This window comes from Bicyclus anynana, chromosome 17, assembly GCF_947172395.1.
Source record: "Bicyclus anynana chromosome 17, ilBicAnyn1.1, whole genome shotgun sequence".
NCBI classification, from domain to species: domain Eukaryota; kingdom Metazoa; phylum Arthropoda; class Insecta; order Lepidoptera; family Nymphalidae; genus Bicyclus; species Bicyclus anynana.
The window spans coordinates 11,893,708-11,921,642 of NC_069099.1; the positions used below are offsets into that span (position 1 = coordinate 11,893,708).

The 27,935-nt window shown below is 36.7% G+C and overlaps 1 protein-coding gene across 1 annotated transcript in view; it reads left to right on the top strand.

The window, feature by feature from the left end:
- Nucleotides 1–939: 939 nt before the first annotated feature.
- The window catches only part of LOC112046765 (ras GTPase-activating protein 1), a 33,702-nt gene continuing 6,706 nt past the window's right edge, over nt 940–27,935 (top strand). The window contains exons 1-17 of the mRNA XM_024083537.2: nt 940–1,431; nt 3,653–3,766; nt 5,187–5,259; nt 6,124–6,277; nt 6,654–6,778; nt 9,125–9,280; nt 9,805–9,991; nt 10,698–10,991; nt 11,730–11,900; nt 13,429–13,604; nt 15,023–15,095; nt 15,392–15,510; nt 16,522–16,652; nt 17,023–17,192; nt 24,820–24,948; nt 26,296–26,425; nt 27,125–27,279. Coding sequence (XP_023939305.1) covers nt 1,275–1,431; nt 3,653–3,766; nt 5,187–5,259; nt 6,124–6,277; nt 6,654–6,778; nt 9,125–9,280; nt 9,805–9,991; nt 10,698–10,991; nt 11,730–11,900; nt 13,429–13,604; nt 15,023–15,095; nt 15,392–15,510; nt 16,522–16,652; nt 17,023–17,192; nt 24,820–24,948; nt 26,296–26,425; nt 27,125–27,279 — 2,514 coding nt within the window. The 5' untranslated portion in view covers nt 940–1,274. The remainder of the gene's footprint in view (nt 1,432–3,652; nt 3,767–5,186; nt 5,260–6,123; nt 6,278–6,653; nt 6,779–9,124; nt 9,281–9,804; nt 9,992–10,697; nt 10,992–11,729; nt 11,901–13,428; nt 13,605–15,022; nt 15,096–15,391; nt 15,511–16,521; nt 16,653–17,022; nt 17,193–24,819; nt 24,949–26,295; nt 26,426–27,124; nt 27,280–27,935) is intronic.

Below are 27,935 nucleotides of genomic sequence, written 5' to 3' on the forward strand. Positions count from 1 at the left end.
AGACTCGAGCTCAGCAGTCACCCGAATGTGTGTTGATAATAATGAGGATGATGATGATGATGATGATCTAAATTAATAAAATAAATTATTAAACATTTAACTTATTATTTTTTTTAATTAAACATCATGTGTACTAAGATAGTTGATTTCATGATTAACATTTATTAAATTGAAATAAATTCAAACCAATCTCATTTAAATAAATTATATTTATGTATAGTATGAATTTATAGGCAGTTGTTAGGGTTGCTATGATCGACATTTTTATGTTGCAGCCAAGCAAATTGGATTTCCTGCATCGAGGAAAAAACTGCTAAATTTATTAAACGTTAACATGCCACACGCAAAATAAGAAGGCATTCCTGCCAAAATGGTAGGAAACTGCTACATATGTTCACACTGCATATGCTAAAACTCACAGACTATAAATCTATTATATAAACACGTACACGCTAAAATGCGTACAAGTTAGATTATTTAAGCAACCCAACCATAGTCCATTCAAGATACTACTACTTCCTGTTGTTGATTGAAACGCTAAAGGCCGTACAAACTACTTTAGTAATTTAATTGACTACGAACAATTTTTAAACGGTAGATTCAAAAATCGTTCTTACTCTACAGAAATACTAAAGTAGTCTGAACAAGGCAAAAAACCTAGTTCAGACTACTTTAGTATTTCATATTTTTATAAAGTATGGACTCAGACTGGTGACCAAGTATTTTACAAACAAACTTAGTATAATCATGGTTTAGTCTTAATAGGCTGTACAGACAACTTTAGTATTTTAGTCGAGTTCGAACGATTTTTGGATTTACCGTTGTACTCGACTAAAATACTAAAGTAGTCCAAACTAGGCATAATAGGTCCATGCCGGTGACCATAAATTTATTTAAACTGTGGTGATTGTCACTGTCAAACTCAAAATTATGTTTTCGATTTCTTTCTGTTTGTCACTTTTGTCTGATGATCGGACGGGCGTATCAAAAATTTAGTTCTTTTATTGATACTATTTACTCTTTTTGTATTATTAAACCTCATAAAACATAATTTTTACATTTGTAAAGAGTTGAGCCGCTTGTTTGGTTGACAAATATCGTGGTGGTAAAACTAACTACTCAATTTCAATTTCGTTTTATTTTGTTTCTATCGTAAACACCTCGAGATATTTTGTAATTATTATCATACTAGTGCCGTAAATAATGTATGATTCACCTTATTTTAACAAACATAATATATAGTTTCTCACTAATTTCGGTGGTTAGTGGTAATAATGGCTGATTTAATTCGTGCTATGGGTGCGCCTATTGGACCCCCTATAAAGGATAAGTTGGGATCACCATCGACGGAGTCTGAAGACGGTGGGGGTGATTTGGCAGAGTTGGCAGCGGATTTAGAACTGGATGAAGCTGATGGTCCAAGTACTAATGGTAACTCCTTTTTTTATTATAATTTTTAGTCAAATCGTCAGTTGTGAATAATCTCCTAGAAAAGCGTGCCTGAATCATTGCTATTCATCTGGCTTAATGGAAAACGTGTTTAAATTGTGATCTTAAAAGTGCTATTATAATAATTACACTTTTGCTATTATAACTGTCTCTCTTCTTAAATGAATTTTTTATTCTCTCATTTAATATATTATTCTTCTTCTTTCTGAAGCTTTTTCAACATTTGGCCACTAAAAGTTGGCTGTTGTACATATCATTTATTTATTTGTACTATAATAATAAATGAATATAATACAAAACACTATTAAGAATTCCCTCTTACTGAGGGACTATTGTGTGTCCAAGCAATCGGTGGTCAGGGCAGGAATGAATTAAGAAGGAAGGAAGGAATTAATTATTATAAAGTGAAGAAGATGAGATTCCTGGTATTGATAGTTTTGTACCTGAGTCTCAAAAAGCATAAACATCTTTAAGTTCTGGTTCTTATTTAGAATTATACAATTTCTAAATTAGCTTAGGCCTGTTCTGGTGGTAGACTACTAGCTAGTTACTAACCTACCTGTAAAGACATACTGCCACTCAATTTAGCGTTCTGGTATGATGTTTTATTCATCTTTAGCCTCTAGGCTATTAACTGTAGAAAGAGTTAAGTGGTCAAAGCGAGCTGACATGCTCGACTCTGTACAGACTTGAAGACAATGGTCTTCCTGTCTGGTAAAGCCAAAGTATATCACCAAATCTGTTTATAGTCTGTCTGATTGCAGATACATAAGAACAAAAAAAAGAGATGCTACTACTGTATAGGTAGATTCAAATAGCTTTTGTTGTTTATTATGCAACTAAAATATATTAAGACAATCAGCCACATTTGTTCGCCTCAGTTTTAAAATCTACATAAGGTACTGTAAAACTGCAGAAACTGAAATTTAGGAGGTTCTACGTTCGGCTGTATGTATGTTTTTTTTTTTTTTTTTTTATGTATGTCCAGCGATAATTCAGTCAATTATAGACGGATTTTGAAAATTCTTTTTTTGTTTTGAAGGGTTTACTTCCAGGGTGGTCCCATTTTTTTCATGTCAGGATCTGATGATGGCATCCTGGAGAAATTGAGGGGAACTTTCAAAGTTGTAGAGACGGCTAGTGCGTTTGTTAGTGTTTCCATAAGGTATTTTAAACCACTACAACTTTATGAAGGTTTGGAGTTGGTCTGATGATGGAGCCGAAACACAGACGATGGAACTCGTCAAGGATTTACAGCAGTCACCTTTTGTTTGGGCTTGATTAATTTGTATTGATGAGTACTTTGCACCTATATGTGTTGTGACTGTATTAAGGGTCTGGTGATGAAGACGAGAGACAGTGAAGAGAACTCCTCGACGGTTCACAGTAGCTACCTTGTGTTTGGACTTGATAAATTTGTATTGATGAGAACTTTCCACCTAGATGGATTGTGACTGTATTAAGGGTCTGGTGCTGAAGACGAAGCACAGTGAAGAGAACTCCTCGACGGCTCACAGTAGCTACCTTGTGTTTGGACTTGATAATTTTGTATTATTAAGAACTTTCCACTTAGATAGGTTGTGGCTGTACACACACAGTAGGTATGCTAACACTAAAAATAAAAAAATAAAAATTTTAATAAAAAAAATTCAACCGACTTCCAACTCTAAAAATAACTTTAACTAAAAAGCAAAAAATAACATCCTATGTGCTACCTTCTGATCAGTTTGAAGGCGGTGCCAAGCCAGTGTCGTGTTTTAATTAAAGCTGTTTCTGAAAGAACCACATACATTTTGTAGTTTAAACGTGTTTAATTAAAACATCACTGGCTTGGCACCGCCTTCAAACTGATCAGAAGGTAGCACATAGGATGTTATTTTTTGCTTTTTAGTTAAAGTTATTTTTAGAGTTGGAAGTCGGTTGAATTTTTTTTATTAAAATTTTTATTTATTTGTATTTGTCATTATTTTAAGATCATGTTGTTTTAAGGTCATGTTATGTATATGTATTTTGTACCTATATTTCATGTGTTACAGAGAATAAATGGTGTATTTATTTGTTTCCTCATAATTAATTCTAATCCTTCCTTATGATTAATTTATTTGAATTAATTTACACTGTTGTTGGTTTTCTTTCAATAGTACAAAGTTTTAAAAGAGTCAGAGTGTATCTGCTATGGCAGTAATGTGCTATGAATTTATAGGTGAGAGACAAGCAGTCCTTGCCCCGCCTGAAACTGAGTGGTACCATGGACGCCTGGACAGATATACATCAGAGGAGCGGCTCTGGGCTGCTAGTAAACATGGCAGTTATCTGGGTGAGACATTTGATTTATCGTCGGTCTAGATATGATAGCTTGTACGTGCAAACTGACAAACTTTACCGGAGAGACAAGAAACATCTATTAGGTATCACTAAAAGTCGTTTTATGCGACTAAAGACGTTTTTAATGTACATACTACAAGGTATTTACAGGCTACCACCGGAAAAGCTGTTTGAAGCTTTTTGCATCAAAATAAATTTTTACCAAAAATTGTTAGTTACAAGGTCAAAATCACATCTAGACCGACATTATGCCATGCATTACTGCAACTAATAAATAAACATACTTTATAATATGATTAAAACTTAGTAATGCATAGTGATACATTGTTATGATATGGTATTTTAGTATGACAAACTTGTACTCCACTTTGAAGGGTGCATAGTATACAAAATGACATCCCAGTAGGGTACACATTACACTAATATTGTAAAGGCGATAGTTTGTGGGTAAGTGTGTGTGTATGTTTGTTCTTCATTTGCGCTGCCGCTACTGAAGCGATTTGGCTGAAATTTGGATTGGACATAGATTTATAGATACTCTGAATTAACACATAGGTATTTCTGGAAAAATCCATAGTTTCCGCGGGATTTGTGAAAAACTGAATTCCATGCAAACGAAGTCGCGGGCGTCCGCTAGTAATATTAAAATACAGTAGATCAGCTAATTACAGTTTAGAAAGACTTTATGCTGCATAAATATATCCTATATAGCTAACACAGTGAAGTGAGATCTTGTCATTTAATAATAATTAAAAGTTGAATTGTGTCTTTGATTGTAGGTATACTACCTTTTTTAATGTTTAAAATAATTCAAATATTAACTATAGACAAACTAAATTCATTGAGAGATTTTCTCCTCAGTAACTCAACCACTTTCATTTTCACCAACTTCTATATTTATGTATATACAAGTATCTATATGTTTTGTCATACCTATTGTTGTGGCTATGAGAACGGTTTTGTTAACTGGACAAACAATAGACAGTGCTTCGCACATTTTTCTATCACACCTATTAAGTGAAATGAGGGCTTATGTAAAACAAATGATATGCAATTGTCAAGCTTATAGAAATTATTAGTAACTACATTTTTATGTGAATCACTTAAATAATTGATTTTTACATTTAACGTATTTTATATTTACTTTTTGCAATTTTTTGAAATAATTACATATTTTATAATAAACTTAAATAATTTTTAATATTAACATTAATTCATATTGAAGCATACATGCACATTAATCTTTCTACTAAAGTGTTTTTCAGATAGCATGGGTACGGTGACAGCCGCCTGTATGACGTTCACAATACGTACTATTATCGTGAAACGTGGCAAACTTTCAAGTGTGAAACTGTCACCTGCACCATCCTACATGAAACGAACTGTAGTACTAACTATAGATTTTGTTTCAGTTCGTGAAAGTGACCGAAAACCTGGCTCATATGTTCTGAGTTATTTGGGACGCACTGGAATTAATCACTTCAGGTAAATGTTACTTTCAACTATAATGTGACATAGAAGAGTAGAAGTTAATAAAAAACCGGCCAAGTGCGTGTCGGGTAGGGTTCCGTAGATTAAGTTAGCACTTAAATCCTTTATGTAATGCATAAAAATACCGATAACGATACCCCACACTATAGGATAGATGATAAAAAATTCATCCTTTGCATGTAGGGAAGGAACCCCAAAAATGCGCGCCCAACCCATGTGCACGCTGTTGGTGGCACCGCACGGAGAAAGGTGCGCAGAATAGGTTGCGCACAAAAAACGTAACGCTGTCATTCGTTCGAATTTTACTGCCCAAATTTTTTTCATACCGAGGGCCATATTTTTTTTATATATGAAAAAATGCATTCGTAACGAGTAAACTCCAAAAATGAAGTCACGGAGCTAGTTCTTAAAACACGTAAGTTCCTACAATCTACAGTCTAGACTGAATAGGCTTTCTAAATTTAGCATCGCTTAGCATCATGTGTGACTGGTGAATCACGAAAAATATCTTCATTTTGTGTATATGAGACTTGATTAGTTTTTTTTTAGCTTTTAGTTAGTCAACCTGATGGTAAGTGATGATGCAATCTAATATGGAAACGGGGTAACTTGTTAGGAGGAGGATTAAATCCCCTTTCGGCTTCTACACGACATCGCACCTTGACGCTTGGCGGTACGTCTTTGCTGGTAGGGTGATAACTAGCTACGGCCGAAGCCTTTCACTAGCCAGACCTGGACCAATTACGAAAACCTCAATCGGCCAAGCCGGAGATCGAACCCAGGACCTCCGTCTTATAAATCCACCGCGCATCCACTGCGCCACGTAGGTTGCTTAAATAATGTGACATACTTTTTTAGAATTACCGCAGTCTGCGGCGACTATTATATCGGAGGTCGTCAGTTCGACTCCCTGACCGAACTGGTTGGGTTCTATAGTCACTGCTCGGATCTATTGAAACGCGAGCGATTAGTCGAACCGGTGCCTCCTCCTGAACCTGTGAATGATAAAAAGGTTTGTATTTTATTTAAACTATATTATTCATTTTCCACGGAATTTTTTTACTTGATTTTGTTGGTGATTTAGTTATTTGTCAATCTGTTGACAAAACCTGGTTCAAAAATTTCTAATTTTTTACTGTCCTGTCAAGTTAATTAAAATTTAAAACCTTTATGTCAGCTGCTGTGTTAATAATCTCATCAGGTTTAGCATGTTAAATTCATATGTGAGCACCATTCATATGTGCTCTTGCCTCCTTATTTATCGTCTTTCAGTTTATCAGTCAGTTTACAAAATATTTTCCATAAGTTAAATCCAATAAAACTTATTTTATTTTATTTGAAATAGAAATTGTATACATTTGTTTTGTTATCTTTGTTAATTTTTTTAGCGCGTGGTGGCCATTTTGCCGTACACCAAGATGCCGGATACAGACGAGTTGACCTTCCAGAAGGGTGACATATTCTTCGTGCACAACGACATGGGAGACGGCTGGCTGTGGGTCACTGCGCACAGGTACGACCTCACTATAGCTTGGCAACTTCGTTCGTAACACTCCCGATGGTCCTCATGAGCCTCAATAGCTCAACGGTAAGAGCGGTCGGACTCATCACCGAGTGCTGGTGGTTCGATCCACGCCCCGTTGGTTTATTGTTGTACCCACTCCAAATACAGTACTTTCCGACTAGTTGGAGGGGAATGGGAATATTGGTCATATTTAAAAATATGGCAAATATTCTTTTTTGTCACCATAGGCCTAGGCCCGTACCTACTGAACTTACTTGGTCTTAGGGTGAATCCGCCACTGGATTTGCCACTTTGTTTCTGATTCGTTCTTTACCTACCATCAGGCATTGCAGACAAACGCCGATAAAGTATGTAAAAAGAAAATAAAATATATATTTTGGCCCTTGATCCATTGAGATTGCACATAATTGAAAAATATATCTCAGTAAAAGTTACATAAGAGCCGTGATATCCCAGTGGATATGACCTCTGTCTCCGATTCCGGCGGGTGTGGGTTCGAATCCGGTCCGGGGCACGCACATCCAACTTTTCAGTTGTGTACATTTTAGAAATTAAATATCACGTGTCTCAAACGGTGAAGGAAAAACACCATGTGAAAACCTGCATACCAGAGATTTTTCTTAATTCTCTGCGTGTGTGGAGTCTACCAATTCGCATTGAGCCAGTGTGGTGGACATTGGCCCCTCTTATTCTAAGAGGAGACTCGAGCTCAGCATTGAGCCAAATATGGGATGATAATAATAAAATAATAATGATAGTTACATAACAGCAGTGTACAGTAGTTTTAATTATAATTTAAGCACTTATTTTGTTGCGTGGAAATCGATTTAAAAACAATGTTCCAATGAAATGTTTCAACTTCCTACAATAATTGTGTTTTATAATTCGCCTTAATATTATTAACTATCTCGTCCTGCTAACATGTAACAGTGCGTAACTCCTGTATAGTCAATGAACGCCTAAAGTGCATATAAACTTTAAATTGTAATCGATACTGTAATAGGTCAATTATAAAATCAAGAAAGTATCCTATAATAGAATGATATATTTTTGTACTGAATTAAATAAGACCTTGGAAAAAAAAGACCATAGGCTTAGACTAATAACCTATAGACCCGCAACACCTAACAATTTATCACTCCAAACTTCTGTGACTATGTGAGACTTTACGTGTAACTTTTGACGACACGCACACAAGCGTACTTATCGTAGCGTAGCGATTCGTCAAGTGCCCCGATTTCGGGGCACATAAAGCGGCTTATGAATCCGGCAACTACACACTATCTATGTGTAATAAATCTATGACCGAATGCTACTTTTTGTCGCTAAAATAAAAATAGAATAGTGTGAAGTATCAGTTAAAGGTTTTTATGAAAATTCTCAATTTATAATAAAGTCCTATTTATTTATTTTATAATGTTTATTTATCCTGTATTGCGAATGCGATCTAGTTGTATGCTATAAGGCATTCTTAGTAATCACTCACGAGGTCATGGCAGTTCATGTAGAACTGTCAAGGTAGGATGGTCACGGGGTCCCCTTTGCATTTTAAATGTATTGTTTACATATATGCACTTCAGTTGGTAATGCGTGTGGTTTTACTCCATTGATTATGCGCATTCAACTAAGCACTATTTTAATCTTACTATATAAAAAATATATTTGCTAAAGTAATAAATAATAAGGTTCGAAATATGTTTTTCTACTTTGGCCCAACCAAGCTTGATTTCTTGTCACTATTTTAGTAAAAATCAATATATTCAAACCTAGTCATCATCCACATTCACAATTAGTTCAGTCAATCTGTAATTTAGGGTCAGGATAATTTCAAGAAAAAGTTTGACTTCATATTTATATTTATATTAGGGGGGCATGTAAAGATGTTAACTGTACACACATTATTGGCGGGGTCCCCTCTTCTGCTGTTTTTGAGAAAATTCAAAAAATTTTTGAAACGCGTTTTTCTCCGAGTCTATGGGTTTTAGGGAAAATTTTATTGAACAAAAATGTGGAGGACAATGTGAACTACATTTTATGTCATTGGACTAAAAATACAAACTATCCTGAGGAGGAGGAAATTATCCTTAGGGTAGCATTTATTTCATTACAGATTGACTGAACTAAATTTTTTGTTAACATTTTATCCAACCGAGTCAATATATATTATTTTGAAAAATATTGGTTTGACACGCCATAGCCATTTAGCCTGTTATAAATTATGTCATTGATTGAATACAGGCAAAAGCCTCAATAACTCTTTGGTAATAGGGTTGAATTCTAATTTCTATATTCTTTATTATTTAAAAGAAATGAAATAAATGAAAATTTTAACAGAACGGGCGAGCAAGGAATGATCTTCAGAGAGCTAGTCGAGGACCTGGATCCATCGATCGACCCGAACACCGTCTTCTCCTGGTTTCACCCCAACTGCACCAAGAGCGAAGCGGTCGATATGCTGGTTAAAGCCGGCCCAGGCAGTTTTCTAGTAAGGTATGTATGTATAGGCTTGAAGGTTATTCATTCTGATTATTTGCTGTAGTCTCCTTAATGAAACGAAGAAGTCCTTCATTTTTCAAGTCACATTTGTAAAAAATTGTACCAGAAAAATACTAAAAATAATTTCGTGAAGAAACCGAAAGGGGTGTGAATTTTTATCCACCTCCTAACTGGTTATCCCTCTTCCATCTAAGATTGCATCATCACTTACCGTCAGTTGAGATTGTAATCAAGGGCTAACTTGTAAAGCATAAAAAAATTAATCACATGACTGCCTTCAACAAATCCCAAATCTATTGTTTACTCATAGCTAAGAATTATTCGAAAAGAGCTATGAATCTGATCATTACGAAAGAAGTTAAAACTGAAACAGTACATTGTTGATCTCTACTTACCATGGAATCGAGCGTGCAGATAAAACAACAAAAATAAACCAAAATTGCCCTTTATAGGAATCTGTTTTATACTCGTATGTATATGTTGACTTTAAATATACAAAATAGTTATTATATTTGCAGGCCCTCGGATAATTCTCCCGGGGACTACTCCTTGTTCTTCCACATAAACAACCAAATCCAGAGGTTCAGGATCGAAAAGAAAGGCGTTCGCTATTTAATGGGTGGACGGACGTTTGAGTGTTTGGACGCTGTGATCAATCGATACAGGAAGGAGCAGATTGTGGAGGGCCACACGCTTGGACAGCCTGTGAGTTTTGCTTTAGAAATCTTTGTCTTACTTTGTCTAATAGTTATTATATATGCCACTGTCATGTAATGAAGGTCATTGTAGCACGAGTGATTTTTTTTTAGACAGCACGAGTGGTACAATGGCTTACGTGCCGTGACTTACAATACTTTTTCTATGATAAAAGAATGAACAAAACTTGGTAAATAATCTATAATTGGTGTTGGGCAACGCCTTCTCGATTTTTGTATCGGCGTGGCCTTCTAGATTTGTTTCTTTTATGGATGCCTGAATTTTTGTAGCCAATGCCATAAAACTATTAAAAAAATCATTCTTCAAAGCACGGTTTACAGGTGCAGTAATGAACATTACCAAACGACCTGTGGGAATGTGTTTAGTTTTATATCATGTAAATAACGAAATGGGAGTATAGAAAGTATTTTGTGCAATTTTTTGTGGATTAGCACAAAATGGATGTGAAACGTAACATGAGTAATGTTTTAGTGCTTCAACTGCTGGCGTTTTGTTATTAACATATATATATATATATATATTTGGTTGAGAAATCAGCAAACTCATCATGGTTGAGACATCAAATGCGACAGGACTCTGGACTAGTAATGTGGCCGCACCACGTCTCTTCTAATCGTACTTCCTTCGCCACTTGTGCAGATTGACTTTAAATATAACGTGTAAACATTTATCTCTTTCTTTCTTTTCAACATAGTTGATAGCGGAGGGTCACCAAATAGAACCGCAACAGAACACAACGGGCGCGGCCGCAGAGAAGATTTACGCGACACTCAGAGAATGTCGGGATCAAATTGGACTGAAGAAGATGAAGGGTATCAAACACCAGGGCTACTTGCATAAGAAATCCGACAAAGGCACCAAGAAATGGAAGGCTCTGTACTTCGTTCTTCTACAAGAAGGCACCGACACGCATCTCTACTTTTACGATTCGCCGAAACGCACGAAGCCTAAAGGGCTGATCGACCTCTCGTGTGCTTATCTGTATCAGGTAATTATTTTTCCATAAAAATATAATATACATTAATAAAAAATCTCAAATAAGTAGGTTTATTTCAATTGGTAATTTGATCATTATTTTGTCCACCTTCTTCGAGATAAATCGAATTTGCTGTACTGGTCGAGCAGCGGCCGGCAATAGTTGTATGAAAATCCGTATCTGTCGTGTTTAGTGGCCAAATAAATTACTATGTAAAATCATAGCTGTCGTGTAATTTAAAAAAATGGGACCACCCTGGAATCGAACCCTTCAAAAAGAAAAAAGAATTTTCAAAATCGGTCAATAAATGACGGAATTATCGCTGGACATACATAAAAAAAAGACATACATACAGCCGAACGTAGAACCTCCTCCTTTTTGGAAGTCGGTTAAAAATGGAACGATCTTCTACTCCGCAACATGGCGAAGAGGTATCAAAGGTTTAATTTAAATTTCGAACTGGCTTGCACACAGAAAGATGTAGTAGTAAAAAAAAATACTTTAGAGCGTAAAAAACTATTGCTATTAGTTGTTCGTCAACGTAACACGTAAAATTAACGAAAGCATTTTATCCCGACCATCGACTTCCCATCAAAACTTATTGTATGTGCTTCGGCTTCGCCTTGGCCCACATTCACACGATCGTCCATCAAATCAATGCTTCTCTTGCTGGCCGCTACGTTAACTATTAAAAAAAAAATATCAATTATCACAAAACATACAAAATATCAATCCTCATGCTATTTCTAGGTCCACGAATCGTTATGGGAAAGGGAGTTCTGTTTCCAATTAGTGGAGCGAGCGTTGCCGTGCCTGTCGACGCACACGTTCTTGGCGGCGTCCGCGGCGCACGAGCTGCGGGCGTGGCTCGACGCGCTGCGACCGCTGTGCGTGCCGCAGCAAGCGAGACATCATTGCAAGGTTTTTTTTTTTTATTCTTTACAAATTAGCCCTTGACTACAATCTCACCTGATGGTAAGTGATGATGCAGTCTAAGATGGAAGCGGGCTAACTTGTTAGGAGGAGGATGAAAATCCACAACCCGTTCGGTTTCGGTTTCTACACGGCATCGTACCGGAACGCTAAATCGCTTGGCGGTACGTCTTTGCCGGTAGGGTGGTAACTAGCCACGGCCGAAGCCTCCCACCAGCCAGACCTGGACAAATTAAGAAAATCTCAATCTGCCCAGCCGGGGATCGAACCCAGGACCTCCGTTTTGTAAATCCACCGCGCATACCACTGCGCCACGGAGGCCGTCAAAGGTGAGGGTAGAGCGGGCATTATTTTCCTAGCTGCTTTCGGCAGAAAGTATACTTTTTATGATAGTGCTTGTCCGGTGAAGTTCTACCTCAATGCTAGCTGGGATTAATCATAAGCAATTAAAAGCCCTCCATCGATTTAGTGGACTGTATTTCTTGTTCTGGGATCATTTATTTACAATGGTTCAGGGTCAGGGGTTCTTGGTTCTTGATCTTGTACTTCATACTCTCTTTGGTTCAGTGTTCCTGATCGGTTTACGGTTAGAGCGGAAGTGATTTTGCATCACTAGGAGCGCTTATAATATAGAATTCCAATTCGATCGGTTTTCGGATTCGATTCGGTCGACCAATCAGAGTTAGTCACTACTGACGCCGCGCGAGGTATGTAGCTCCTGTCCGTAACAATGCTTATTTCACCCGCTAAGTAGCAGTAGTGTTTGGTCTGAAAAATCGTAATTGCGCTAAAATACTAAGCACTTGAGGACAAAAGACGTTTTAAATTGCAGGATGTGTTCCTCTCAGGCCCTTCGAAGAGTTGGTCTGTTTGAAATTCGTGACGTCATTCTAAATCCAACATGGCAGTATATTTAAGATGGCGGACTAGTTACTTTTAATGCACTTCTACAATATGGGTGTCAAAGGAAAGGGCTTGCTACGAGTAATTCGAAAAATTTAGTGGCGGCAGTTTAAATCCAATACGGGGCAAATCTAAGATGACGGACTAGTTATTTTTTAGCACTACTACAATATAGGTATCAAATGAAAAGAAGAAAAAAACGAAGAAATACTTATTAGAATTAGAAATATTGCACACAAAAATACAATTATAAATAAAAACATTAAAAATGATAATTTAAACTTAGCATGAAAGGAATAGGAATCATAAAAAAAAAATCGGTTTTTAATGGAAGAACTAGATTGTTCTAAATCAACTCACAAACAACCTGGCAACAATAATAATGCGTTGAATGAGATAAATACACTGAAAGCTGGCGACAAGCTTTTTTAATGACAAATGAAAATAATAAAAAAAAAATCATTTTAGCGCATTCAAATAAAAGCTTGTTTTTTAAAACTCTTTTTTTATTTTTATAATATTAGTATAGATTGAATAAAATCCTTATTTTTTTATTATAACTAATGAAAGTAAAATGGACGATTTCTTTTGAGTTTATAATGTATCACACCAGGTGGCGCGCGTGGTGTGGCTGCGCGCGCTGCGCGTGCGCTGCGTGACGGCGCACCGGCTGCCCGCGCGCCTGGCGCCGCGCCCGCACTTGCGCCTGGCGCTCGGCGCCGCGCCCGTCGCCCGCACGCGCGCGCGCCCCTCGCCCGACCCGCACTGGGACGACGAGTTCGTGTTCGAGTACGTGTGCACTGACTACCTCCGTGGCGCAGTGGTATGCGCGGTGGATTTACAAGACGGAGGTCCTGGGTTCGATCCCCGGCTGGGCAGACTGAGATTTTCTTAATTTGTCCAGGTCTGGCTGGTGGGAGGCTTCGGCCGTGGCTAGTTACCACCCTACCGGCAAAGGCGTACCGCCAAGCGATTTAGCGTTCCGGTACGATGCCGTGTAGAAACCGAAAAGGGGTGCGGATTTTCATCCTCCTCCGAACAAGTTAGCCCGCTTCCATCTTAGACTGCATCATCACTTAACATCAGGTGAGATTGTAGTCAAGGGCTAACTTGTAAAGAATAAAAATAAAAAAATAATAAATAAAATACTACAGTGCCCGCCACTACATATTGTGTCTGTGAAGTTAGCAACAAATGACTACGCAATCCTACTAATATTATAAACGCGAAAGTTTGTATGGATGTTTGTTATTCTATAACGCTGCTACTACTGAAGCGATTTGGCTGAAATTTGGAATGTAAATAGATTTTACTCTAGATTAACACATAGACTACTTTTAATCCCGAAAAATCCATGGTTTCCCGAGATTTGCGAAAACTGATGATTTTGATGATATGAATGTTTGTTACTCTTTCACTCCTCAACTACTGAACCGAATTAGCTGAAATTTGGTATTAAGATATATTATAGCCTGGATTAACACATAGACTACTTTCTATCCCGGAAAAATCTATGGTTTCCGAGGGATTTGTGAAAAACTAAATTCTACGCGGAGGAAGTCGCGGGCGTCCGCTAGTTAATCAATAACGGTACAAACAGGGAGCCCGCTAGACGCAATCGCGCATTTATACTCATTCCGCAGCTAACTTCATAAACATAAAGATCCGTGGCGAGCACTGTACTTAGCTGTGTGTCACCATCATCATTATCAGCCAATGGACGTCCACTGCTGGACATCAGCCTTTTGTATAGACTGCCAAACATCACGATCTCGGGCCGTCAGCATCCAGCGGCTCTCAACTAGCTTGGTCCATCTAGTGGGGGGTCCGGTTTCCGGTGCGGGGTCACCATTCCAGCACCTTGGGACCCCAAAATTCATCGACTCTTCGACTCTTCGAACTATGTTCTGTGTCCTGCCCATTGCCACTTCAAGTTTGCGACTCGCTTTATCGGTGACTTTGGTTCGTCAGTGACTTGAATAGTTATAAAAATACAAGTAAGTAGCTGACGCCGCGCGGTTTCACCCGCGTGGATACCGTTTCCGTATGAATACGGGGATAATATATATTTAGAATTTTAGAAATCGGACCAATAGTTCCTGAGATTAGCGCGTTCAACCAAACAAACAAACAAACTCTTCAGCTTTATATATTACCTAGTATAGAAGTATAGATTCGATATTATTTAGGATATCATTCCTTTTCAGCGATGTACCTCCAGATGTGACGTCGTTCACAATCACCGTTCACAACACTGGCAAACGAGGCAAAGAATCTGAAGTAAGTACCTATTTATTACACTGAATGTATCTAATTTGTCATTTTTTTTCTATTGCAAAATATTTGAAGCTGTATTAGTTTTTCCTGTTACCAACAAGCTTAACAAACAAGAAAACGAATAAACAAACCAATCATAGATCTTCAAATAATATCGTAAAACTCGGGTTGTATGGTGAAGATGAAGAAGATGAATTAAAAATGTCTTTTTACTCATGCCAATATATGATATTGATTTTACATTGTACCACACCAAATGTTTTTGTCTTTATGTATTTATTTTGATTTTTCTCCTGTAGGTGGCTGAATTGACGATAGAACTGGCGAATTTGGCTAACGGTGAAGAGGTGGAAGAATGGTATCCTCTTGCTGGGATGACGCCTATTGGTGAATGGGGCTCTTTGAGACTTCGTATAAGGTTCGATTTTAAAATAATTATAAAATAATTTTGAATCCTCCATGTGTGAATTACTATAAATACTTTAAATTTAAAATATTGCACGCTCAAGTGAAGCATTGAGGCGGGTTCGTCTCTCACTTCACGAAAACGAGACACTCATAATATTTTCAATGCAATTTTTTGTTTTTAAACTAATTATAAAACTGTTTTGAAAAGTTTTGTATTGGACAGCTGTGTATGTGTGGATCCTGTACGTGGTCCCGATAACAACCAAAATACTTCACTTATCGAGTCTGTTTTTTACACTTCAGTATAATTAGGAATATAACCCTATTTAATTTCACGATCTAATTCAATGTGGTTTAATCATCGATCTCCTATTAAAAAGTGGATGCACGCAATCAGCGACCAAAAAACGTCCCCACTCTATGAGTGCTAAACACAACTTCTTAGCACTCAATTCAAGTAGTCGCATTTGCAAATTCATCCTTAACCTCAATTCTTAAGGTTGAATTTGCTCTGAATTTGGGATTTTATTGAATATTATATTAATAGGTATAATTTTCTTTACCGTTAATTCTAAAACTGTCAAAGCACAATTGGCCAGTTTTTAAGTGAAATTTTCTACATGATTGTGCGTCCTTTTCTTATAAGAGATCAATTGGTTTAATTGATATTAATTGAAAATTTTGACGGCCTCCGTGGCGCAGTGGTATGCGCGGTGGATTTACAAGACGGAGGTCCTGGGTTCGATTCCCGGCTGGGCCGATTGAGGTTTTCTTAATTGGTCCAGGTCTGACTGGTGGGAGGCTTCGGCCGTGGTTAGTTACCACCCTACCGACAAAGACGTACCGCCAAGCGATTTAGCGTTCCGGTACGATGTCGTGTAGAAACCGAAAGGGGTGTGGATATTCATCCTCCTCCTAATATGTTAGCCCGCTTCCATCTTAGACTCCATTATCACAGGTGTGATTGTAGTCAAGGGCTAACTTGTAAAAAATAAAAAAAAAACTATTTTTCTTTTATTAGATACATGCAGGAGCTAGTGATGCCCCGCGAGGAGTACAACCCGCTCCGCCAACTGCTGCTTGAGCCGGGCCTGCCAGCGGTGAAGGCGCTCGCTGACCTGTGTCGCACCGACCGGCAACCGTTGGCGACATGTAAGTCGAGCCTATAACCTTGTAAAAAAGAGTAGAAATTAATAGATATAGTGTTTGCAAATATTTTGTGTTATACAATAGGCTAATTGATACTCATTATCGTTCTACTAGATTGAAAAAAATTATATCACATTTTTTGAGATGTGGAATTTTACACGATTTTTTTTTTGACAATACTAGTTAAAATGCTGTCGGCCATGATGGTCTATATTTCAACTGTTTTATGACGTCACGTTAACTAATCTCTTACAAAACAGAGCGTTTAACAAACATTTGTTAATAATTAGTATGAAGTTTAGCACATGCAGTGTTTTTCAAAATTTGAAACATTCATGATTTTTTAATATCGTAATATTTATCAATGCATTAGCCGTGCTGCACGCGTTCTCGGAGTGCGGGCGCGGCGCGGAGCTGGCGCGCGAGCTGGCGGCGGCCGAGGTGGGCCGCGAGCCCGACCACCGCGCGCTGTTCCGCGCCGCGTCGCTCGCCACCGCCGTGCTGGACGAGTTCATGCACGCGCTCTGCAAGCCCTTCCTGCAGGTTACTTTTTTTTAATGAATATATATTTTTTTTTTTTTTTTTTTGGAGTTTCCTCCTTAAGTAAGAATCGATTTTCATATATAGCTGGTATGAAAAAAATATGAGCAGTAAAATTCGATTTACTGCCCATATTTTTTTTATTTTAAGCAAAACATCTTTACGCATTACTGAGGAGTAGGTTGGTGAATGTGTTACGAAAAATGTAATAGGATGATGGCATCTACATGTGTAGCGAAACAATGTGTGCTATTTTATACTACCGGTAGATGGCGTTCTTGTAGAACTTTGTAATAATCCCTTTTTGTGCACTTCAAGAACTTGTCACGATACAGTTATGCCTGAGGCTCATAGATGGCGCTGTGTTTTTTATTTTTTTAGTTTCACTTTCACAGGTGTGTGGTCTCAGACTAGTTTAATATCGATTTATTGCAACGTAACACTTACAACAACAACTTAAGATACTTCATCTATAGAGTTTGGCTAATGAAAGTAGACACAGAAATCGCTCGCCAAATTAAAATAAAATCGGAGTAAATTCTGAAAATTATAGTGCAAATATTGAAATAACTGAGTAAAATATTTATTTTTAGGTAGTGTTATTAATTGTTAATGTTAAATAAAAACTCGTTTAGCACTACACTCTTTTATTGTTATTACACTGTGTACACAAGTAATTTTACTAGTAATCAATCACGTTTTATAAACTCGTATCAAAATCCTCCATTAATTTTTACAAAATGGTTTTGTCACAGACAAAAGAGAAGGTTATGTCAAAAGTTGACATAACCACAGATGTCATCACTCATCATAGAAGAATCGTTTTAGACATTCCGCCCACCAAGGACTTAGTCCTTTACAAAATCTCTAAATTTAAAGTTAAACAGAATTACAAAGTTTTACAGTTTCAAATCAAGTATACATAGTCTAAAATAAGTACAGTCTAACATCAAGTATAGTTTAACATCAAGTATAGCTTAATATCACATATAGTTTAACTTCAAGTATAGTTTATTATCTAGTACAGTATATCACGTATAACATCAAGTATTGTGTAATATCTAGTATAGTATATCTCACGTATAACATCAAGTATTGTATAATATCTAGTATAGTATATCACATATAACATCAAGTATTGTGTAATATCTAGTATAGTATGTCACATATAACATCAAGTATTGTTGAGCAATACCGCCCACCGTAATAGACAATAATATGTAATGAGCAAAACCAGTCTATGTAGAACATATATTATGAATTCAATTACAGGATTAAAAGTAAAAGAAAATCAATAACAAAACATATGGCATGAGAGTTAAAGTAGTATGTAAACTAAACTAGTTCTAGTACAAAGTTAATTGTTAATTTTACAACAGCTGCAATATACACAATCCAGTAATTATATTTAACTTGTACCATGTAATGAAATAAAGAAACAAAATAAATAAAATTTATAATTAACATTACTACTACTATGTAGACAGGTTAACCGCCCACCGTGATAATGTGAATCAAGCTAGTTAGAATGTGTTAGTACACAAAGTTTACTCACTGGACGTTTTAAATAACCTCCTTTAACTTTTATAGTTACAACTCGTGTCACATTATCAGGTCCAGGGTGTTTATTTACAACTTTGCCCAAAATCCACTTCGCAGGTGGAATATTATCATCCTTTACTACTACAATATCATCCATTTCAATTTCAGGTTTTATGGCACACCATTTATTTCGTTGATTTAAATTACTCAAAAACTCTTTTGACCATCTTTTCCAAAATAAACTAACCATTTTTTGAATCATTCTCCACCTATCTAAACCAGTAACATTTTGGTCTGAGTAGTCTACATCACTGATATTTATCAAAGGTTCATCTACTAAAAAATGTCCAGGTGTCAATGGGAGAGGGTCATCTGGGTTGTCACTCAAAACTGATAAAGGTCGTGAATTTAAGCATGCCTCAATTTGTATTAGTAAAGTTGATAACTCTTCAAATGTTAAAGTACTGTCTCCAATTACTCGTTTTAAGTGAGCTTTAGCGCATTTAACACCTGCTTCCCATATCCCTCCAAAATTTGGTGCACTAGGTGGTATGAAATGCCACTTCGTTGACTCCAAAGTTAGTAACTCCTCTATTTCTCTCGGTAGATTTGATTTTGCACTGTCAAACATATCACGTAACAGGGTATCAGCACCAACAAAATTTTTCCCGTTATCACTGTGCAAATCCTGACAATGGCCACGCCGTCCCACAAATCTTTTGTATGCAGCGATGAAACCTTTAGCAGTCAAATCAGACACAACTTCTAAATGTATTGCTCGAGTTACCATGCACACAAATAAACATATGTAGCCTTTGTAGGATTTCGCTCCTCTGCCAGGCGAAAACCTTATGTTTATTGGACCGGCGTAGTCGACTCCTGAAGTTTTGAATGGTCGACTGGGTTTTAACCGAGCTTCTGGTAGTTGACCCATCAACTGAGTGTTTGATACTTTCGAGTATCTCAAACAAACTACACAAGTTCGATAATGTTTCTTAACTAAATTACGTGCTCCAATTATCCAGTATTTCGATCGTACAAAATTCATCATCACCTGAGGGCCGCCATGGAGTGTCTTTTTGTGAGCATCTGTAACTATCAGTTGACTAAGGTGGTTCTTAGCCAACATGATAATAGGATGTTTTCTGTCAAAGTCCATGGTGGCTTGTGTTAGTCGTCCACCTACTCTTAAAATTCCATTTTTGTCTAAAAATGGACAAAGAGTATATAAAGCACTTCGTTTTGTAACACAATTTCTAGTCTTCAGCGATAGTATTTCTTCATGAAAATCCTGATCTTGAGCTTGGTTAATGCAAAGGTTTAATGTACACTGCATCTCATTTACTGTTGCAAATTTTGGATAGGATTCTCTTTGGGTAGATGGCAATCTTAGTTTTAAAAATCTTCGACATATAGATATTACTTTTAACATTCGGGTTAGGTCTGAAAATTTTGTCCATTCATATTCATTGACTGTCTTCGTCACTGTAGCAAAAACTTTTACTCTTTCTTCTTCATGTGTGTCTTCTAGTTTTATTTTTTCTATACCAATATCTCGTTTAGACAGCCACTTGGGTCCGTTCCACCAAAGTTCAAAAGTTTTTAGTTCTGTTGGTTTACGTCCTCTAGACGCACAGTCTGCAGGATTTAGATTACTAGTTACATGATTCCATTGTTCAAAATCCATTATAGTTAGAATATGTGACACTCTATTGCTTACATAAGTAGCCCAACGATTAGCTGGTCCATTTAACCAAGCTAAAACCACTGTAGAATCAGTCCACCCATATAAATTCTCCTTAGGTATGTTCATGACTTGTGAGACTTCACTTAATAATTTTGCTGCTAAAGTTGCTCCACATAGCTCTAGCCGTGGGATTGATAACTCTTTCTCAATAGGTGCGACCTTAGTTTTAGCAGTAATAAGCTTCACATATACTTGGTTGTTGTCATCTACTACTCTCAAGTAAATAACCGCAGCATAAGCCATGCTTGAAGCATCTGAAAATGCATGCAGCTCTAGCTTGCTTCTCTTTGTGCAATTTAACCATCGTGGTATTATAATATCTTTTACATAATTTAGCTCATGTCTATAATTTATCCATTCTGTCATTAAGTCATTAGGCAACTCATGATCCCAATCCAAACCCGCCTTCCATAACTTTTGTATGAATACTTTTGCAGTAATGACTACTGGAGCTATCCATCCAATTGGGTCATATAGTCTGGCAACATCAGATAGAACATTCCGCTTAGTGAAGGGGTTATGAGTTTCTTCAAGATTCACCACATATTCCAAATTATCTGTTAGTCTGTTCCAACGTATGCCCAAGACTTTCATCATATTGTCAACTTTAATTGTTAAAGATTGTTCAGTATTTAACTCTTCCTTTTCTATATAGTTCAAAAACTCTTTACAATTGCTGCTCCATTTTTGAAGCTGAAAACCGCCAGATTTCATTAGTTTACTCATCTCGTTGTAAATTTGTAAAGCTTCTTCCTTTGTTTCACATCCCGTCATCAAATCATCTACGTAGTAATCTCTCTTCGTTATTTCTGCTGCTAGTGGATATGAATCCCTTTCTAGTTCTGCTAACTTTTGCAGAGTTTTTACTGCAAGGTAAGGTGCACAAGCAGTACCAAAAGTTAATGTTAGCAGTTTGTAGTGTTTAATTGGTAATTTTGAATTATCTCTCCACATAATTCTCTGAAAGTCTGTATCTTCCTCATGAACAAGTACTTGCCGATACATCTTCACTAGATCAGCAACAATGCCTATGGGATGTTGACGCCACCGAAGTAGCAGATGACGCAAATCTTGTTGGATTTTAGGACCCACTAGTAGGTCATCATTCAGTGACACGTTATTAGTCCCTTTGCTCGATGCATTGAATACGACTCTTACTTTGGTTGTCTCTTTGTCTTCTCTGACCACGGCATGATGAGGCAGATAAACTGATGTAATTTTATCTTTCTCTCTTTCAGTGACTTCTCTCATATGGTTTAACGATGTATATTCTTCTAACACTTTGTTGTATTCAATAGCTAATGTGGGATTCTTGTTTAGTCTTCTCTCTAAAGTACGCAGTTTTCTCGTTGCAATGTCACATGAGTATCCATACTGACATTGGGGATCCATACTTTTGAATGGTAGTCTCACAATAAATCTTCCATCTTCTCGCCTTCTTGTAGTTTCTTCATATTTCTCTTCACATAGTTGCTCTTCTCTAGTTAATTTTCTCTCAATAGTATTAGGCTCGTTCTCTATTTCCCAGAATTTTTTCAGTAACTCGTCCTCGTTCACTTGTACATGTAATGTTATAACTTTTCCAGTGTTTTGATGTTGTGCTACCCTTCCAGACAAAATCCAACCAAATAATGTGTTTTGTGCTATTAAGTTTCCATGAGGACTCTTCTTTACACCACTCAGCAATATTTCTCCGTAAACATCTGCTCCAAGTAAAACATCAACCTTTCCGGGCAATGCAAATCTAGGATCAGCAAGAGGTAAGTTTTTCAGCTCCAGCCAATCAGGGACAACTACTTCGCGCGACGGTAATAAAGAGGTAAGTGATTTTAAAACATAAGCATTAATAGTTATATTATTTTCAGGTTCGTGATGTGATTTTATCTCCATAGCAACAGCATATTTGACACTCAGTTGACCGTCTCTCAAACCAGACACCTTACCATTTACAATAGTACGCTTAAGACCTAGTAATTGTACAGTTTCCTCACTTACAAATGAGGCTTGAGAGCCTTGGTCTAGCAACGCTCTAATAATGTAAGAACCGTTCTTAGAACTAGCTTTAACAACAGCAGTAGCTAATAACACATTATAAGTTTTCAAATCTCCTCTGGAAAAATTAGCCACTACAGTGCTCTCGTTCATTGATGAAGTTGTTCTATTACTAGATTGTTCTCCCCGTGTTTCATTCTGTCTCATTCTAAAAGCTTCTTTATCTACATTCTCAAAATGAAGAGTTGTATGGTGTTTACGGCCACATCGACGGCATGATGTCTTCTGAGCACATCTAAAAACAGGGTGTGTAGGGGCAAGACAATTGAAGCATAGCTTCTTACTTTGTGCTATTTTCTGCCTTTCCACCACAGGTTGTTTCTTAAATTCAGTACAATAATAAATGTAGTGTGGACCATTGCACATTGCACATGTTGGTTCAGGTGAACTCTTGTTCTGATTTATTGCAGAATGAAATGTTTTACTTCTTACTTCTTGTTGTTGTATTTTTAATCTAGTTGTATTATTTGACTGTTTTCCTGTGTTGACCATTTCTAGACTTCTAAATCTAGTTTCTAGAAATCTTTCTAGTTGACTCCATTTGGGTAATTCATCGGCTATACTCATGTCACTTTCCCATAGTCGGTGAGATTCATTGTCTAATCTCGATACAACCAGATGAATAATTATAGCATCCCACTGATCAGTTTTAATGTCAACATTGTTTAATGCCTTTAAGCATGATGTTGTTGTATCCAGTAAGTGTTTAATTGCAGTTGCAGATTCAACTTGTATTGATTTTTGCCCAAATAATGTTTTCATAATAGCATTACAGTTGTACCTTTTGTTACTATAGCGTTTGGTTAAAAGTTCCCATGCTTCTATGTAGTTTGCGGCTGTAGTTTGGCAGTTTCTCAATAACATCTCAGGTTCTCCTGTTAAATTTGATTTTAAGTAATGGAGCTTTTGTACATCTGTCAATGTTACATTTTCATGGATTAGCGACACAAACATATCAAAGAAGGTTTGCCACTCAGTGTAATGACCTGAAAATTTTGGAAGTTCAATCCTAGGTAACTTTATGTCTGAACTGTAGCTGCTAGTGATTGATTTCTCATGATTGCAAGCTTTGTGAATGGGAGCGTTAACCAGTGCAATGTGATCCATAAGCATAGCTTTATATAACAAGAATGATTCCTGAAAACTGTCCTGCAAATCGTCCTTAAAGTAAGATGACTGTACTGATTGCTCCGCAGTAACTTTTGCACATATCTCCAAATGTGTTTGATTAAATATTTGTTCTAATTTATTTAAAGCTTCCAATCTAGATGTCAAATATGTGTGTTTTGACCTTATCTCTTGATTAGATTTTCTAAAATTGCGTTCTGCCTTTTTTAACTGTTCAAACAATTCCTGTTGTCCTTTAATTAAACTTGCCAACTCCATTTTGTTTAGGTAATAAACTGCTTCAAAGTATTGACATATACTACTATGATATTTGTGAATAGTTCAACTGCACTGACAAGTATTTCAAAATAGGCAGGTAATAGTAGTAAATGCAGGCCAAAAGTTCAAGTTAAAAGTCTATATTTATACACACTTTGTTTCAAAAGTTCAATGAAATGTTCACGTTTTTTGTAGGTTATGTGTCACAGTAAAATAAATGTCCAAACTATTTAGCGTTCTAGAATGTTCAGAAATATTAATCTTCTTATTGTTTAATAAAAATAATTCGAACTTACTACAGTTATAGTCCACTGAAATGTAGTTTTAGGACACAATTTCTAAAGTTCGACGTAATGTTCACACGTTTTTTATACGCGATCCTTTTCAAAATCAAGATGTCGAACTTTTCAAAGTCTTTATTGTAGTTAAAAGATTTCCAAACACACTTTTTCTCCCGGGTTTCGGCACCATGTTATTAATTGTTAATGTTAAATAAAAACTCGTTTAGCACTACACTCTTTTATTGTTATTACACTGTGTACACAAGTAATTTTACTAGTAATCAATCACGTTTTATAAACTCGTATCAAAATCCTCCATTAATTTTTACAAAATGGTTTTGTCACAGACAAAAGAGAAGGTTATGTCAAAAGTTGACATAACCACAGATGTCATCACTCATCATAGAAGAATCGTTTTAGACAGGTAGTAATGTATTCACAAAAAAAAACTGAAGAAATTATGAAAACTTTTGTTTTTTAAATTTGTTTAAATTATTTTTTTAAATTGCCGGTCGATTTCAGTCTCTACTTTCACTAGCCAGACTCTAACTATAAATATATTTATTTGTAAAAAATAATAAAAAAATAATCAAGTAATTCTATGAAAATTATTTAATTTCAGGCTGCAATCGCTGAGACAGTTCAGAAGTTGATAGACTCCAAGCAATCGGCTGAGTTGAATCCCACCAAGATGGATTCCCCCGATGACGCTTGCAATAATGCTGAGTTTCTGCTTATGATTCTGGATCAGGTGAATTTCATTTTTGTAAAACTATTGTTTTTTATACCTATTGTTAGTATGTTTGTGCTTGTTGTTGTGGCATAAGCAGATGCAGCGCCGTTCTTTATTTTGTTTTTATTTTTAGGGTTCCGAACGTACGTAGTACAAAAACGGAACCCTTATAACTTTTATTAAGGTAAGGTAGACTATAACATAAATAATGTTTAATTCAACTTAGATTCGAGGCTCGTACTGTTGAGGTATAAAAACTTATTTACAGAATAGCGCTACTAGACCTCGATTCGATTATGCAGAGAACATAGCTTGCTTTATTAAGGTATAGTTAGCGACGTCGCGGATCCGTATGTCATCACCTTGATTTGATTATATGATACGTTTAAGTATATTTCTGGGATAAATTTCTATGATCTGCATCAAGCTCTTAATTAGTCGAGGTTACTAAACCACCATTACACCATTGATGAGTAATTAATGATAAAGGTGCTTGGAGGCCATTGGATCAGCTTCCACCTTCACACAGGAAGTAAAACTATAAGAAATTGTAATGTTTTTATCAATTTGTAAATTATAATACCGTATGATTTTTTTTAAAGAGCAACTGTTGAGTTTATTGCCAGCTCTTCTCAACAGAACTTGCCAAGGTAGTAGAGAGTTAAAAAAAAACATAATTCTGCATTTATAACATTACTAGCGGGCGCCCGCGACTTTGTCAGCGTTGAATTAGGTATTTCACAAATCCCGCGGGAACCATGAATTTTTCTGGGATGACAGTAGCCTATGTGTTAATCCAGAGTAAAATCTATTTTCATTCCAAATTTCAGCCAAATCGTCGCAAAATGTACAATGTTTCATACAAACTTTCATCCCCTATTTTATCCTCTTGGGGGCCACAAAGACGTATGTCCTTACGATAATTCATGTAGATACTTTTTATCCCGAAAATCGCTAGTATGATGTTTAGTTTCTGAAATTAGCGATTTCCGGGATAAATAGTAGCCTATCTGCATCAAGCTTCCAATTTATCTCTTTACTAAAATTCATCCAAATTGGGTCAGTGGTTTAGCCGTGAATTAGTTACAGACAGACAGACCAACATAAGAAATTAAATATCACGTGTCTCAAACGGTGAAGGAAAACATCGTGAGGAAACCTGCACACCAGAGAATTTCTTAATTCTGTGCGTGTGTGAAGTCTGCCAATCCGCATTGGGCCAGCGTGGTGGACTATTGGCCTAATCCCTAATTCTGAGAGGATACTCGAGCTCAGCAACGAGCCGTATGTGGGTTGATAACGACGAGACAAACATACTTTCGTATATATAACATTAAGTATGGATACAGTGGAATTCGTTTTCAGATCACCCTGTCGATATTCACGTCGCCGGAAGCGTGCCCGCGGCCCGTGCGCTACTTGTGCGGCTGCCTGCAGCGCGCCGCCGTGGCCAAGTGGCCGAACGAGAGATTTGTACGCACTAGAGTCGTATCAGGTAACAATCACAGCCTTGTTACACGCCATCTAGTCATCTTAAAAACATCTATATGTATGAGACGAATGTCTTAGCCAATCCATGTTCCTCATGCGGGTTCCGGATCCATCGCGTGGCAGAGAGGAAAACTCCGAGCAGAGGCCACTGATTAAAGAATAATAGGCAGATAGAGCGCACGAAAACGACGGTGTCGTAGCCGTTCCAAATACAGGATTCAAAAACGAATACGTTCTCAAATCAGTACGACACGAAACGTCGCATCAGTAATTTTTAATATTATTCAACAAAAATGTTGTCTTATGTGTTCAAATATTAAAAAAATACAAGAAATAAGATGCGAGTATTTGTTATTGGTAATTATAGATTATTATATTAATTTACGTAATTGCTTTTAATGTTAAATTTTAAAATAAAAAATTAGGAAAAAAGTTTGTATAAGCGGATGAAGGAGACGCGTGACGTTTTTTTTTATGGATTTCACCGGCTTCACCACGCTGCTTGTAAATGATCATCTTTATTCTGTGGCACAGCCGTGGACCTGTGACCGACTGTATGCTGTGTTGTTCATACAATATGGTTTATTTTCCTACGACTGATATGTCTCGTTTAATAATGTACCTTGTTGTTGAATGAATTGTGTTCATTTCCCTATGACTGACATCTCCCGTTTAATAATGTACCTTGTTGTTGAATGAATAGGGTTCATTTTCCTGCGACTGATATGCCCCGCGCTCGTGGAGCCCCGCGCTTGGGGCCTGGTGTCGGCCGCGCCGCCGCCTCACGCCCAGCGCTCGCTGTTGATGGTCGCCAAATGTTTGCAGAACCTCGCCAACCTCATTGAGTTTGGGGCCAAGGTTTGTCAAAACTATTCCAATATATTATTGTTATTTTTTGAATAACGATATTATACAAATAAAGGAGATGGTTCATTTCAAATCCACTCTTGTACCCTGTATCATTAAAATTAAAAAAATACAAGTTTTTTAATAAAATTTATTAAAGTGCATAAATCTAACTAAATAAAAAGAAATAAATAAAATAAAACTCCAAGTTTTTGAGTTAGATAGAGCATGTCAATTGACAGCTAACGTCAAATCGATTACTGCATTAAAAACGTCATCTATCCGCCATTATTACTCATAGTAATGTTGTATTTCTTTGGAGATAATGAATATTTATTTCGAAAGAATTAAAGTAAATTCGTAGATTTGTATAATCAAAAATAGTTAAAAACAAAATCTACTTTTATTTCCGCCAGGGTACAATGACTGATCCTGTGCTCCATACAGTTTTGGACCATCTCCTTTCATAAATAAATCTGTTGGTAATCTTTTAAAGTTTTATTACTAGCTGCCTGGTAATTCACTTCAAAATCTAAAATTTCACTTAATTTCCTGCTAGCGGACGCCGACGACTCCGTTTTTCTAAATCCCGAAGGATCCGTGGATTTTTCTTAAGTAGTCTACGTTCTTGAGATCTAAGATCGTCCAAGATACCAGTTATCAGTCTA